Source organism: Anopheles merus, chromosome 2L (genome assembly GCF_017562075.2).
Source record: "Anopheles merus strain MAF chromosome 2L, AmerM5.1, whole genome shotgun sequence".
Lineage (NCBI taxonomy): Eukaryota > Metazoa > Arthropoda > Insecta > Diptera > Culicidae > Anopheles > Anopheles merus.
In genome coordinates, this window is record NC_054083.1 from 44733927 (window position 1) to 44749774 (window position 15848).

At 47.3% G+C, this 15848-nt stretch overlaps 1 protein-coding gene across 1 annotated transcript in view; it reads right to left on the reverse strand.

Moving 5' to 3' along the window:
• Positions 1–5560: 5560 nt before the first annotated feature.
• The window catches only part of LOC121594049, a 42252-nt gene continuing 31964 nt past the window's right edge, over positions 5561–15848 (reverse strand). Inside the window, exon 2 of the mRNA XM_041916927.1 lies at positions 5561–5852. Within this exon, the coding sequence (XP_041772861.1) occupies positions 5736–5852 (117 nt within the window). The 3' untranslated portion in view covers positions 5561–5735. The remainder of the gene's footprint in view (positions 5853–15848) is intronic.

Consider the following 15848-nt stretch of genomic DNA (forward strand, 5'->3'; position numbering starts at 1 on the left):
TCTTGCTTTGCCTGCAATCGTTTTCTTCTAGTTGAGGGTCTTTCAGGACTTGTTTTGAATGGATGTGCTGGTTGAGTTACTGTTTATTAGTTGACTTAAAACAGCTCCAAAGCAATATAAGTGGCAGACGTTGGCAGACACTCTCTCCATCGCCTTTCATCGCCACGATTACTAGAACGATCATCAAACATTCGCTACACGACAATCATTCCATTGTGAAACCATCTCAAGGCAACGGAAACATTGCAATTGCAAAAGCCTTGGCGTTGCTGATTCTAAAATCAAACCCTAACCCCATTCCAGTGTATGATCGCGCTTGTCTATGTTTTTTTATCAAAGCTCTCCACGTGCTTACTTGCTGTGGGCTAAACCGTTGCCGAACCGATTTAAAAATTCCCCTTTCCAAACCGGCTTGACACGTGTCGCGTTGTGCCCGTTGGGTCCACTGTAGCGGGCTGCCGTAAATCATTGAAAAAGTGACATCAATGAATCACACAGATTGCGCACTGTTTTGCGAAGGAAACGGACATGCTTTTGTGTTGAAGGCTGGTGTGCAAAGGGACGGTGTGCTGGTAGGAAGCAGACTGCAGCCGGCTGGCTGCAAGACGTCGATCAGTCGATCACGCGTGTAGTTTGAAATTATAATTTGATTGATTAAAATTCTTATCATCGCGCACGCAACAAGCCAGCCTGCTTGTGGCAGGCTCCGTCTGCGATAGGGGTTATTCCCGTGTCAAACACGGCCAGCTCGGTATCTCGCTCGATGCGATCTTTAGAGAAATTAAGCTGAAGAGCTGAAATAAAGTGCACGCCGCGTTGGCAATACGAAATCAGGAGAAAAAGAGGTACTAAGCAGCGCAAGTTAAGGGCAGTTTAGTGCAATAAAATCATACGCATCTTACCTGATTGCAGTTGGCAATCCGTGTTATGTTATAAAACGCTTGTTATCCCACTCACGATCACGGGTGCTGTGGCAAGTGGAGGGACCTGCGGTGTTTAAAAAAGCCAGTTTCACCTTCGATACAGCCAACGGTTTTCTCCATCATCGATTAGCTGGCCCTGTAATTAGATGAAAAGATATTTCTCGCAGCGTTTCCACCGGCAAGACTCCAATCCGGCGTGCCAACTCTGTGTCGCACTGTTTGATAATCGAATCAAACCGATCAAACGGTTGATCGGGCACGAGCTATCAACCGAGATGGCTGGCAGATGCAGAATGTTTGAAACTGTGCACTGTGTTGCGAGCGTTTCCTTTCCCTTTTTTTTGTTTGTTTGTTTGCTGCATTGTTGGAATAATGTTTGTTTTTTTGCCTGCTCCTCTCTAAGTGCAAAACCACCAAGATGCGTTCCGGTGTCCGTCGTCGTCATCGTCCAGCTATGGAAGTGGGTTAACAGGTCTCTTGTCTCCCTTTGTCCCTCCCTCTCTCTCTCTCTCTCTCTCTCTCTCTCTCTCTCTCTCTCTCTCTCTCTCTCTCTCTCTGTCTGACTCACACACACATAACCTTCCAGAATGCAGGCAGAGTGACGCAACGTGACAAAATTGTCGTGTTAGCAATTTGTCTAATTGTTGCTCGCCGTCTTGGTAATTGGTTGCGCAATACGTCCCTTTGTTACGCCAGAGCGTTTAGCGCGCACCTTCCTGCGGCTAGTGTGCGCAAGTGTCGTGGAAAAATAGCTCTAAAATAAAGGTAATTATTGTTGTTCGTGTGTGTGTGTGTGTGTGTGTGGGTTGAATTGATGAGTTTGGAATTGTTATTTTCAATTTACGGCTGCAAATAATGCGTTCTAAATGACTTACTTGCTACACTGCTTTCCCTTGTTAATGTAAGCAACGAACCCCAACGCACGCCTTAGTAAATGGCTCCAGCTCCACAAGAATTCGAGCATCGTACACACCCCAAAACATGCCTTTCCGGGCCCCAGACGGAAGGCGAGATGGCAGCCGTCGTCGATGGCGCATCAACGATTGTGCTTGCGTCTTTCACAACAAATCGATCGAGCGGGCGGCCGCTTCTGCCACCGAAACCGATCCAGCACCAGCACACAATAGCGGAAGGTGGGTGTTGGATAGCAATTATTTATAGCTAAATGCACAACCCACAGCACGATCACTCACGCACGCTATTTAAAGGGACACTCAATTCCGTGATTCTTAATCCAATCTGTGTTGCTGTTTGCGGAGGTTGCGCACGCGGGAGAATGAGCTGGGGGAGTGTGACAGTGGAAGGGACCATTGCATAACTTCTCGTTCGTTTGTGTGTTTTGGCACACGCGAGATTTATTGATGACAGTGAGCCGAACCGATCGATCTCGCACGACGCCAACACACGGCGCACGATTGCATCGGAACGCGCTTCTTGGGCAATCCTGCTTGCGGCCACCACCGCAGCTCGTCGCCTTAGATGGCCTCCGGTCTTAGGGACAGGGCACGTCGCGGGCACGCCGTGCCGTCTACACGCACGTACGTACGTACACAGAAGCAACTGATAAGCAAGGGGGAGGGGTGAGTAAGGGGAGGCCACTTGATTGATTGATTGCTGTCATTACCTCTCCAAGGGGCTGATGGGCCGTTGGGAAGCGAAAAATTGTCCCCGCATTGCTTAGAGCTTTCCCGATGTTCCGAAGACGATCGAAACGGATCGGGGTTTGGGGGCTCACACATGAGCCTTGAGTATTTGAGCTGCAGAAACCGCAGCTAAGTGTTTAATTGACTTGTGCGAGATAAATGGTGATCGGTATGCGTTTGGTGTTGGTGGACGGATGAGCAGGAGTGAAAATTGAACTACGTACGTGCTGGAATTAGCTTTCCACACAAGCTCGCAAGCGCTCAATCGCAAAGGACACAAGACCGACTGCACTTCAAGTACTACAGGCACTGGAATTCCATCTTCTGTTTGTACTTGCCACTGGAGCAATAAATTTAGCTTGACGGTGTAAAAAAGTAAAGCCACCGTTCGCCTCGAATTTCAGAAGTGACACGCTGTCTAGCGTTGCTTCGGTCAACTTTGGGGAGTGCAATGTCCCAATCCAATTTTTGGGGAACACACGGAAGATCCCGCAGACCCCTACTCGGAAACCTATTGGGCAAGGTGCTAATTGGTTGAACAAATGTTGGTGCCCGTTTGTTGCCGAATTTCGGTAGAATTCTCACCAGCCTGTCAGGCACCGCACAGTGGTCCGTAAGATTGGCTTCCATTTGAAGCGCTGCTCAAGTACAACAATTCATTAGCATTGAGAGGTGAAGAATTACCTTCGAGGGAAGACAACAGTGCAGTAGGTGTGTGGAGCTGTATGTTTATTCTCTACCGAACCTTTCTTTATCGCGAACGGAAGATCAGCGCGTTGGTAACGGTTGTTGTGCTGCAGTTTTTACTTGGGATGAACCTGATAGGGTTTTGGGATGAAAAGATGAAAGGTCTTAGTTGATGGCAGCACAGGTAGCAGTATTTTTGGAAGTCGGAATGGTAGTTTGTCATCCGTTTTGGGGCCCTATTGTCCATGGCTCTTTGAGCGCTGGAGAGATTTGGTTTGATTTCGAAGTAAATCAAAAGTCATCTGACATGTACGTTTTCTTTCTCACTGTTGGTACTGTTACGGGTAGCCCTCTTAGCGAGCGATAAATGTTGTAAATCATCCAGCAGCATTCACATCTCTGGAATGCGTGTGATCTCTGCCAACCGTCCCGTTGTGAGAGGAGCATTAAATTCTAGCAATTCAATCGTCCACAGCTACTACCCTTCTACTGTGACACTGTGCGGATTTACTACGTTGATATCCTTGAGCTCGGCGGGCAACACGGGCCGCCAGATCAGTATCGGGAGCGGAATCTTCCGAGCTACTCGATCATCACAGCCTCCGTCAGCTCGATCACGAGCGGAAACCCCCCGCCGCGTTTCTGTCGTGCCTTTTATCGCGCATTCCAAACGTTTGCGCCTACTCGCGCCCTCTCTGTGCGTGTGTGTGTGTGTGCTTAGAGAGAGAGAGAGAGAGAGAGAGAGAGAGAGAGAGAGAGAGAGAGAGAGAGAGAGAGAGAGAGAGAGAGAGAGAGAGAGAGAGGGGGGGGGGGATTGGCAGCTGAAAGTGACTTTGCAACTTCAAAACGGACCGGAGGTATTGACGGTCATTGCAGGTGACCCTTTTGCAGCAAAACGGTCGGCCCACGGACTCCGACACTCCGGCCAAACCGCAGCAGAGGTGTAAATGAGCTAAATATAGTCCAAACAAGCGTCGCACCAAATGAACGGTACCCTGCTGCTTCCCTGTTGTTCCCCACCCCCGAGCGGTGGTTGCAATTTAGTGCCCAGGCTGGTGCATCGTCGTGGCGAGCGGGGTTTTGTTGTGTAAGATCGCGCGCGCGCGCGCGCGCACCATTCCACGATCGCGTCCCCCATGGACTGGCTGGCTTCCCACACCGACCGGTAGTGCCTAGGCTAATATGGTTGAACCGCTGACGTCAATGCTGGCGGTGCTCCTGAGGGTTTGCAGAGCTCATCGTTCGATACGAGAAAAAAAAAAGTTGTTTTGAAATGATCAAAACAAACAAAGCGCAAAAGCAGGGTGGATTGGTGGGTCAGTTTCAGACAGGGAGATGGTTTTTTGTGGAAAATCGTCTAAAAAATGTTCGTCTATTTTTCGCATCGCACGTGTTTCGAAGATTGAGCACACTTTTAGAGGGAGGGAGTCATCTAAAAGCAATCGTGTGTTCGAAGCGGACGACTTCAAAACCAAACGGCGTACCGTTTTCTAGGCGAACCACATTTTTGTTCACAATTTCACAATCCTTTACAGCCTATAGGCAGCGGATTTGGGGTGATATCGGTTCCTCTCGTGTAAGCCTGGTTGAGGGAGAAGGCAACAGTTTTGGTATTGAAATGTTTCTTTTCGATCCCATTAAAGAAACACTAACCAAGGATGATGATACAGGGTGTGTGTTGGTTTTAAAAGGCAAACAGATATTATATTCTTAAAATAGTTAAAAGCGTGCAGTTCCATCAGACCCGCTGTTTGCGCACATTAATCGAAGCGAAAGATTGTACCTACCTCGACACACAATCGTAACTCACTTCTCTCCCCGCCAGCGACACCATGCTGTCCAGGCTAGGGTCTCGATCAGAAACATTCAAAGGCGGACAGCACGATAACAACACTCTCCTCCCTATCATCACAACCTCCACCCCGGCGGGTGGTATGGTGCAGGGATCAGCATCCACCTGTTGTTGTTTGCCATGTCGGGGCAGCCGGTGCTCGTGTCACTGCCAACCGAGCATTAGACACTATAAATATCGAGTTTCGAGCGTGTCACCCGGACCCATCCGCCTGCTCCGCTGCTGCAACGGGCGGCTGCTGCAATCGATGCAATGGGGAGTCGGGGAAGGGCGGGCAGGCAGGCAGGGCAGCGGCACACAGGCTCGTCATTAGCATCGCGCCCAACACGACCAGCTGTGTACGATGACATTCGCGACAGGCGAAGAGGAGTGTCCTAAGCCAACCACGGTGCATAGTGCACGACGCGATGGGATTGGGGGGGAGAGGGCAGAAGAAGCAGCAAAAAACGATCCGACAACGCTGCCTTCCTCTCCTGCAGGAAGCTCCATCTCCTTCCATCGATGTTGGTCGCGTGTGTGATTCACGAAAAACTTGGCGAATCACTTGGCGGGTGGTTGGTGTTGGTGTCGCTCTTTCTATGTACCCGATGCTCTTTTTGGGTTGGATTGTTGTAGCGCACCGGCACAACTTCAAGTCATTCGAGCTTCGGTTGTTGTTGCATCGGTGTGTGATAAATCTGCAAAATGCGATGCTGATGCTATGGATGCAACTCTCGATTGATCTGGACAAAAGGCTGGTATCTTTGGCTGACAAAAATAAAAAAAACGAATGTGAATTAGGAGATAAATTCATTTATCAAGCGATTCGGTGAAGTGGTGTCGTTGGGGGAAGTGAACAGATTACATACTAAGACTGATAACATCTAACATTTCGATGCGTGTCGTATGATACGGGCATTTAAATGTATGGTTTTATGTCTTCCGAACAAAATGGAATGATGGTAAATTATTAGTGATTTGAATGTCAAATTTCATTCTCTTTTAGCTTTTCCTTAGCGTTCTATTTTGATATGACAGAAGTTGGTTTACATCCTATACGAAAATAAAAGTTTAGAATGGATAAATTGAAATTTTTCATTCTTCAAATTCCGCTCCTAAATCTTGAGTTTTAATAACGTATGCAACAATTTCCTCCCTTTGATACTTAATGTTATAAGCGTTGTTCATCTTTTACTAGCCGAAACAGACATTTATCATAATGGTAAATAAATTAAGGTCAACCTCAGACTAAGGCAATAATGGTAGTCTGATAGAACGAGAAGCCCTCATTGTTCAATAAATTTGAATAATTACGCTATTTTCTACCATTTTTAAACTTCATCGTGGATCTAAAAGATTGTCTATTAAATGACATGAAAATTTAAACTTTAGCGTAAGAACAGATCTAGATATTTGCGAAAAACTGTTGTTTGATTGACTTTAGAATCAAATTACTAGGCTATTGTACATCAATAAACAACACAATAACATAATAGACGTCACAAATGTGCAATACATATAGTTAAGTAGTAGTTTCTTAATATTAGAATCTTTTTTTTCTTTTCACTTTTGATTTGTTAAACTCAATATTGTTGACGTGCTCTTGAATTACATTAAACCAACATTGAACTGATGAGACGAGTTTTGAACTCGCAATGTGGTAAGTGTCAAACCGAACACATAACACTACGCCACGGCTACCCGCTCCCAGTGGTACTTTATTCCGACAGTTTAAGGTGATTGCTTGCAATGCATCTTTACGTGCACGAAACCTTGAAACCAGCTCAACGCACTAAAACACCATCTTTCAACTACTAATTCGTGCGCTAAATGGTTTATTGTTGTTGCATGAAATACTACGCCTTTACTACCCTGGCCACCGCACCGCGTGCCCATACGATCGGAGACGGGTACACCAGTGGGCAGTTTTTCAATAAACACCCCTCGAAACAGCCACACTCACTGTTTGCCCGTAGGTACTGGGTTGAAGAACATATTTTTTGGTGATGGCCCTCCGCCTCCCGAGCCCCAATACAATGGGTTAAAATTTCGAGTCAGAAAACACACTGACACACACACACAGAGACACGAGGTGGAGGTTTTTCGGTTAGAACAATGAGCATTATTCGGCTTCTCCGTGGGGCTCAAAATACTCTCACATTAATAACGCGCCCAGCAAATGAATCACTGGCGCGTCAAAAGCGCGCACATTGTTTTCCGGACGGCCCGCGCGGCCCGGAAGTTGCGTACCCTTTCACGCCCGCTCGCCCGTATGTTGGAGGAAGGGGAGGGAGAAGGTGGTCTGAGATAGTGGGTCCACGGGTTCCCAACAGGCAACTCGACAAACACTCCCATCATAAAGCCTAACCACGATGAGCCGTTTTGCTAATTGCGTCGCTGCTCGCGATACCGCCCGAGGCGGCTCGCCTGCTGCCGGTTCGTCCGGCGGTACAGTTTGTGGGATGCAACAGGGAGGGGGGCGGTGTATGTGTGTCACAGATACCTGCCCGCCTGCCCGGCCAGTGTGGTCGCGGGTCGATCGATCTCGTACAGCGGGATCGCGCACAAAACTTGTCCCAACATCCGGTAGCACTTACGCCTTGATCGCCCATCGATCATTGTCTACCGGGTCGCTGTTGCGCTGTCGTTGACTGGTGTCGTCTTCTGCACACGTACAAGGTCGGTCCGCGCCGGGGCTTGCTTGGTGCGAATGACAAAATAATAATTGAAGAACGTGAACGTCTGCGCGAAAGATTGCCCCACGATGAGATGTGGCAGCGCAGATACGCAGAGCAAGTGTCTAGCGAACCGGGAGCTTCGAGTGAGCGAACGAGATTGCATCAGCGCAGACGACGCAGACGAGAGGATCAGCTCACAAGGGGGAAGGATTAAAGCATCGGAACAAGACAGGGCAGGAGCGCATAACGCATGCCGAGAGTGGGTCATCGCTTCCTATCCGGGCGACGGTGACAACAGAAAAGGGCCGGAAAGGAAAAGTGCAATTTGGCGGCAGTCGTCAGCACCCTTCTCCGTCCACCCATGGTCCATGGCAGCGCGCGGGGTAAGCTTTATTATAATTAGTGCAATAAATAACAGCGGTTATAATAACCATTATGATAATGGCAATCAAGGGGCAATCATAATCATTAAGCTGGACATTTTTACGGCGATTTGTGTGGACGCTAGTGGATCCTGTGTTTCTTGCGGGTGGAATCAGGCCGGGTGAAACAACCGGTGGTGAAACAATGTCTTCAAAAAGCTCATTGAACACGCTTATTGATCGTCGTGATCATCGTGATCGCTTTTGTGAAATTACACTTTCTGCAACATTGCCAACAAGTGTACAAACAACTAAAGTACCTCTGCTGCACCTTGAACTGCAAAAGTTGTGCGCCAAAACGAACAATGTGCAGCTGTTTGTGCATGCTGACCTTGAGGCAGCAGGCAAGATCGTCCCAGCCGAAAAAAGAATTACAAACTGTTTCGGGCCCACCATGCTGCTCTGGATCGTCTTCACCATCAGCACCATGGCGCTGTCTGTCACCGCGCGGTGCTTAAAAATATTACTTCCGACTGCAGCACCACGAACCCACAAGCTCCATCGGAAAGTTTGCTGGGAGGGGAACCCCCCCTAAAGGCAGCGGCACAGTAACTGAAACCGAAAAAATGAGCTGCAATAAAATTGATACAAAACAAGGCACGCAAAAAGAGAGGAAAACCGTGTCCAAAACCGGATGAAATGAGACAGGTCGGAAATAAAATTAAAAAATACACACACGAAAAGAGAGAGAGAGAGAGAGAGAGAGAGAGAAGGGGTATTGGTGTCACGGCTGGAATGACAACCTGGCAACCGTTTCGGTTTGGCGCTACGGAGCACGCACATGTGGGCACGGTGCTTCGGTTTTGCTTAAGCACTTTAGGGGACATTATTTTAAAAGTCTCGTTATTGTTCTGTGAGTGATCTTGTGTATGTGTTTGTTTTTTTTTTGTCCCTAACATTACCCACCATGTGCTAGCTGGATCGATCATGTGCCGAAACGGAAGCGACGAATCCGGCTGTTCTTAAGCAAACTCTCTTGCCTCAAATGAACCATAAAGCTATTTAACACAATTTATTGCTCGTTAAAGGATGGTAGCATTTCGAGGGCGATCGGTCTGATCGTACGGTCCTTTTTTTTTAAAGGCCAGCCCACATACGGAAGGAGCGTTCCTTCGCTGAGGGTGCGCTCAGAGGCAGGAATAAGATAACATATTTATCACCTAATGTCACCTCAGAATAGCAGAAAAGAAAAGCTAGCCCGTCACCGCGACCAGTTGCATATCGACGTTTGTGCACTGTTCCAGATAGCGCTTGACTTTACGATTTCCTGACCCAACCGACACACAGCTGCATTGCCCGGTTGTCAGGGGATTATCTGCTGCGGGTTCCCTTTGCGCAAAAGGGGTTTCGGAGCGATAAAAAATGATTGCTAACTCTTCCGTTTGCCCGCGCGCGCAAAACCAGCGGGTCGAAACCCCCCTCGTATCAGCTGTTCCCTTTTCGAACGTGCGTGCTCGGGTGTGTTGCGCGTGCCACTGCCACGTCGCGGCCCCGCAACGCCGCTAACGAGCGTGCGCGTCCTTTTTCGGTGGGTGTCCGTCATCAGGGATGCACCTGTCCCGTTGCGAGCCGAGCCAACTGCCGTAAATGTCGGATTATTTATTACTAAACGTACACACACACACACTCACCTCACGAAACCTCTCCAGTCGATCAATTATTTTACTGCCGCGCTGTGTCGCGTACGAAAGAGCTTAACGCTGGTGCTGCTTCCGGCTGCAGACGACGAACCCCGCGGGTCCAAAAATTGTTTTGGGGAATTTATGTGTCGGTGTGCGAGCGCGTGTGCGTGCTCAGCGGCTCAGCAGGAGGATCAATTCCAAACACTGTTACACCCCTTGTATTTGATAGCACGCGATATATTATAATGAAAAGTCCCCGGCGGTATCGATAAAACTCGCCTGCCTCGGAACGGCTTCGCCCGGGCTGAAAGGATGTCCCGGCGGTCGGCAACTATGTTGCTTAATTTACAGCCCACGGGTTCTTAGCTCATCATCATGCCATGAGGTGAATTTATGTGCGCGTGAGCTTGATTCGAAGCAGCATCCCGCGCGCGCACAGGTTAAATTGTGTCATTTTATGAGTAATTTACGCTTCCCTCCGTTCCCTTTCTACAGGTCGGCAGCGGTTTCATACCCACACACACACACACACACACACACACACGCACAAACACACACTCTCTTTCTCTCGTGTCTTTTCCTCTCAACCACAACTCACCAGATTAAGGATTAAGCTTGCGCAAAAGCCGCCGGACGGTTTTAATGGAGACAGTAAACGCTGGCGAAAACAGCGAACAATTGCTGCCGTAGCCGCGAATCTGCGCAGAAGCCTTGCTCAGATTGCAGCTCTTTTATTAATGCTCATTTCGGTTTGCCTTCTTTGGGCGGTTCATGCTCAGCTGAATGGTGCCGCCGTGTGGCCACACACTGGCTCGTTTCTTGCCCATAGCGTGTATCGTATTTCACCGCGGCCAACGAAAGCGTAATGGCTTCATTGATTGACAGAGTGGTGGTGAGAGGGCAGAGTAGATATATAATTGTTGGCAAACAAGTGTTTAAGGTTCGGTACAGCTCGTAAAGCTGTCGATTTTATGTTGCTAATGATAAAATATGCACGATTTTGCAATACAATTAACGTTAAATAGATTTAAAGTGGATGAAAAATGATTAAAATATCTGTTGAAGATCGCGATCGCATCAGATGCGATTACATCCTAAACAATTTTCCCTTGCATGCGCTCCACTTGTTCGATTGCAATCTGTTCAACCAGTCTTGAGGGGAAGCTTGTTGAACAAAAAATATTATTAAAAATACCACAACACTTCTTCCACCGCACTGGGATTGAAGCTCATCCAACAATAGCAATGACAATACACGATACTAACCAAGGGCCAACAGCAACAGCACTGCAGGTCCCACCACCAACAGCATCACTGTGAGTGTTTGTTTTTATCATTCACGCTGGATTGATTTGTGTGTGTGCGAGAGATGCTATCCCATCGATAGAAGGGTCAGATGGATGCTAGGCCCTATCCACTTCCTGCTTCACCTGCACGTGGAGTGCAGAGGTCGATGATGCAACAAACCCCGAAAGAAGGCAGGAGGTGTGTCAAATTTATGATGTTTTCTCAAGCAAGCAGATAGATCGATTTGGGGTGAACCCCGAAGAAAAAAAGATTCGTTTCCACCAAGGCGTGCAGTACTCGGGTCGGGTGGGTCTGAGCAAATGGTGCGATCTACAACCGATCGTTCCTGTCCGCAGCTACGTTCTTCTGGGAAGCATCTCACCTCTCCACGAGTGTGTTCCATTCACAAAACTCATCTAAAACAACACGAGTCCCCGGGTGGTGTTGCTGATCGTGTGATTTGTGTGTTTGGCTCAACGGTACAAGCACGGAGAAAAAGGATCACCACCAGCGCATTAGAATGGCCACCATGCATGTGTCAACAAGATGATGTTCGCCTGCTGTAACATATACACGGAAGACAAGCTCATCGGGTTCTGTGTCTCTGGAGCGTGAGTGATGTGAAAGAAAGGTTTGATCGTCACCGATAAGAAGATCGTCCTCCACGCAACACCCGTTGATCACCTTTCTCCCACGGGTACCGTTTTGGTGAGGCAAAGCGAACCTGACAGAGACCTCAAACATCATCATCATCACGACGATCATCACCATTTGGAAGTTTTGGATCATTGCGCTTGTCCACACGATTGCTGGTTTGGGAGGGAGGGAAGAGGGGGGAATAAATTTGTTTTGATTTCAAATGCAAATGACATGCAGAGCACGGGTACGACCGGCAGCAGCAGCAGCAGCAGCAGCCACCCTGGTGGGCTTAGAACCCAATTTGGGAACGAAAGTAAGGTGCGATATGAAAATTAGCTACGGGCTTCCGTTCCGAGGGTTTGTTTTTTTTTCTTCTCTTTCAGGTTTGTTTGTGCTCTGTGACATGGTGCACCCTGTGTGTCCTTTAATTTGCTCCCGGTAGCCGTTTAGAGAGCGTGGTAAAACAGATCTACACCTTGCTTCCTGGGTTTGGTGTTTGAGTTGAGCTGTCCCTGGCTCGAGGAAAGATGCAAGAGACAAAGCGGGGCCAATACGTTACAACATTGCGACAACAAGTCGAGCAGCTGGGATTGGTTGCGTTTTGTGGGAATGGGTTGGTGAGCGAGTGAGAGATAGTGCAAGGTGTCCCGGGATCCCAATCCCGGCCAGGTGACAATTGCGTTATGTTAATGACGGTGCAAGCGAACGCGGGCCTTGCGAGCAGATGAGCGATTGAGTTACACCTTTTCTGGGAAGGGAAGGGATTTGTCTCAACTCATCTCAAGTGTAACAAATACAAGCTTTTGCATCATTTGGAAATGATAATAAACTGCTCGGTACACGTGTCGGTCCTTGTGAACCTTGTTGCCCAATCGTGCTTGCCACTTATCATAATCCTCTCGTTGGCACAATTTAGGAAGCGAACGCACTCTTACACGCTTTGCCTTCAAATGTTTCCAAAATGGACCAAAAACCTACCACCCATAAATCATAGCACGATTTATGGCAAAGCAGCGTTGCTTTTGTGTAAGTGTTGCGGTTTTCTTGTACCGAAACGAGATGTCCATTGTGTTTTTTTTTTAAAGTGCACAGTGTCCGGGTCGGGTGATATATTTGTTTCATCAATGGTGGAAACCTAAACTTTTGGCGACTTGACGCGCGCGCGCTTGTAGACGCGTGGCTAGACTTTATGGTCTGTTTGAGGGATTGTCGCACTTCTGCACACAAAAGCCTGCGAAGGTGCGTTCATAAATATGGAACAAGGCAAGATTGGCGGCCGGTACCGTTTTGCTGCTGTGTCTTGTTGCAGTTGCTGTTTGTTTTGCAGCAGGAAACGGTCAGTGCAGCTTGACGTTGGGTTTTTAATTTTTGGACAACAGAGTACCGTTTCACCTTGGGTAGGGAGATTGGAATAATTATTGTTTTTTTTTTTTTGTTGAACTTTATGGACTTCATATAAGAAGCACTAAGGAAGCTTAACAGTTGAACTGTTCATTTTAAGCTATATGTTTAAGTATAACAACTACAACGTATTTCTATACAGCTGGAAATTGAAGTTAACGTAAAAAACTTCATTGGAGTCTATTTTTTTCAATATGTTCAACACTGCTGTAAAATGTTTAATAATAATAATACTGTTTATAATTAAACGATTTGACTTGAAGAACGTTGTAGAGCGTCAAATAGATTTGAAACAAATAGATTGGTTTGAAGTACAACAAAAAAAAAGAACTTTAAGATAAGCAATACTGACAACAAGTAAAGAATTTGTGCCCTGGAGACGTCATCATACTTCCCTCTTAACCATTCCCTTTCCCAAGGCACTAACCGATCCCAATGAGCAGGCGTGGAAATCATACGCCTCTGACATGTGAGAGCGGAGAGCCCCATCTAATCTTCCTTTCTCGATCGTAATTTGATCTACTTGACAGTTGCCGTTTGAGTGCCAGCTCGTTCCGTCAGTCTGATCATGAGCATCTACTCAACCCAAAACGGGGGAAATTATTTCATCGCCGGAAATGTTCCGCCAGTGGTAAGGAGAAGAGTGCATGGAGGGTAGAACAAAAAGCTTCTAGAAAGCAAACTAGAACAAATCAACCCGTTTGAAAAGAGCTACTTTCGGTACATTGTCCAATCTCACCCAATCTGGACGATCAGAGATCAACCACCAGCAACCAGGGGTTGCGTTGAAAATTAAAAAAAAGCAAAACTCATCATTTCACTAATGAATGGTGGTAATTAACAAATTATAAAACCGAATGGAACCACTCAACCCCCCTTGCCTCACGAACAGTGAGATAAAAATAGATCACAGTGGGCACATCCAAAAAGGCTGGCACACATCACATCACATGACACAGTACGGACGGTGCGTGTTTCCGCAATCACACACTTTCACACAGTGCTTTAATTGCATGTGCCGTTACACTTTTAGGCTTAGAAGTGAAAAAGCTCATGGGGTCAGCAGCATGACCGCGGGCCGCTCTAGTTAGACAATAAATTAAGCCATAAAACAACGGGCTGGCTTAAACAAACAAGCCAAATCATCTCGGCCGGTATGCAGGTTTGGGCTGGTGACGAGGAGGGTGCATTAGAATGCTTCACCCGTGCGTGCGTGTTTGTTGTGACGGAATGTGACGCTTCACCCTCGTTATTCCCGGTGCCCGGTGTAATTTCTCTTTCTTTTAGGGACAACCCGGTATGACGAGGGGAGTGTATGGGGTCCGGAAGCATCCACGTAACCTCCACCTGAAACAGTGACACAGGGGGGGAGCATTGGGGGTCATAAAAAAGAAACAACATAGCAAGAAAAATTAATCAAAGCCAACCATTTAATTGTCACTAAAATTGTGATTTATAATTTCCGTTTTTTTTTAACGGGCGTCCATCTGTGCGTGTAGTGGTGCTCTAGTTTTGCGGGGGAAGGAATCCCAACGTGTCGCGGTGCAGTGCGTTTGTGTGCAATGGCGTAGTTTAGAAACAGGGTACGCACGGAACACATCTTGACCGTGTCATCTTTACGCTAATTTGAGCGCATCTCGGGTCGCAGATCACACTGAATTAAACAGATCTTACAAAGAGGTACAATTTTAATGACCTTTTCAAATTATTTGTGGTTTTTTTTTTTGTATTTTGAAGTATTCCGATGAGAAGCGTTCTCCTCTTAACACCTCAAACCAGTGAGTATAAACAGCCTCCAGGTGATACACATTAGCATGTAAAGGTATTTTGGGGCGGGCGCTTGGAAATGAAAATTCCAACAAGTTAGGCACCATTTGAAAGGCACACTAATGTTGCTTTAATGCTGACAAATGTGTTTCGCATCAAACATTACCCGTTATGGATGCAATACCCGGGCAGATAACGATCGACAAACATTGTCCGCTAAACGTTCTCATGAAACATGCATTTTATGGTGCCAACGAGAGTGTGCAAAGGACAGCACCCGAAAACACGTCGATTCTCTACGCACGTGTGGCTTTTTGGAGTGTATATTTAGTGCAATTTTTGTTTTGTTTTTTTGTGGTATGCCCACCGTTTTAACCTTCAATGTTGCAACTGTCTCGCGTAGTGCTTTCTTCGCCTCTTAGCTCGCTGCTCTGTCACTGAGCTGCTTCTTTTTGACCCCGCGTGACGGTGGCGGGGACACCAATTCACCCATGGAACGGACATGAAATCTGTAGCCCAACAACCGTCAGCGGCTCATGATCATGCCACCGCCACCACCTGTTCCGGCGTTCGTGCATTAAAATTGAGGTGGAAGCGTCCACCAGTTTTCCCCTTTTCCCAAAAAGCACTGAAACACAAACGTGCCACCTTTACTCGTAAATTTTTCTGACAGCTCGATTTCACGCAACTGTAACAAACGACGTGACCCGTTCCATGGTTTGTGTGGTTGGATTTTTTTTTTTTCATTTTAATTTCCTCCCCGCATCGGGTGGATGCAGTGCGGAGAGCGTTGGCCTCTTCGGTGCCATCGGTCGTGGGGGAAAGGGAAGGGAGGGAACTTTCCGCAACGGCATCGCGCGCGGAGTCGTGTCGTTGTATTAAATTTTTTAATTGAGTTAAGAAAAATAATCACCTCTCAAGAGGACGCCACGATTCGGTGCTTATTTC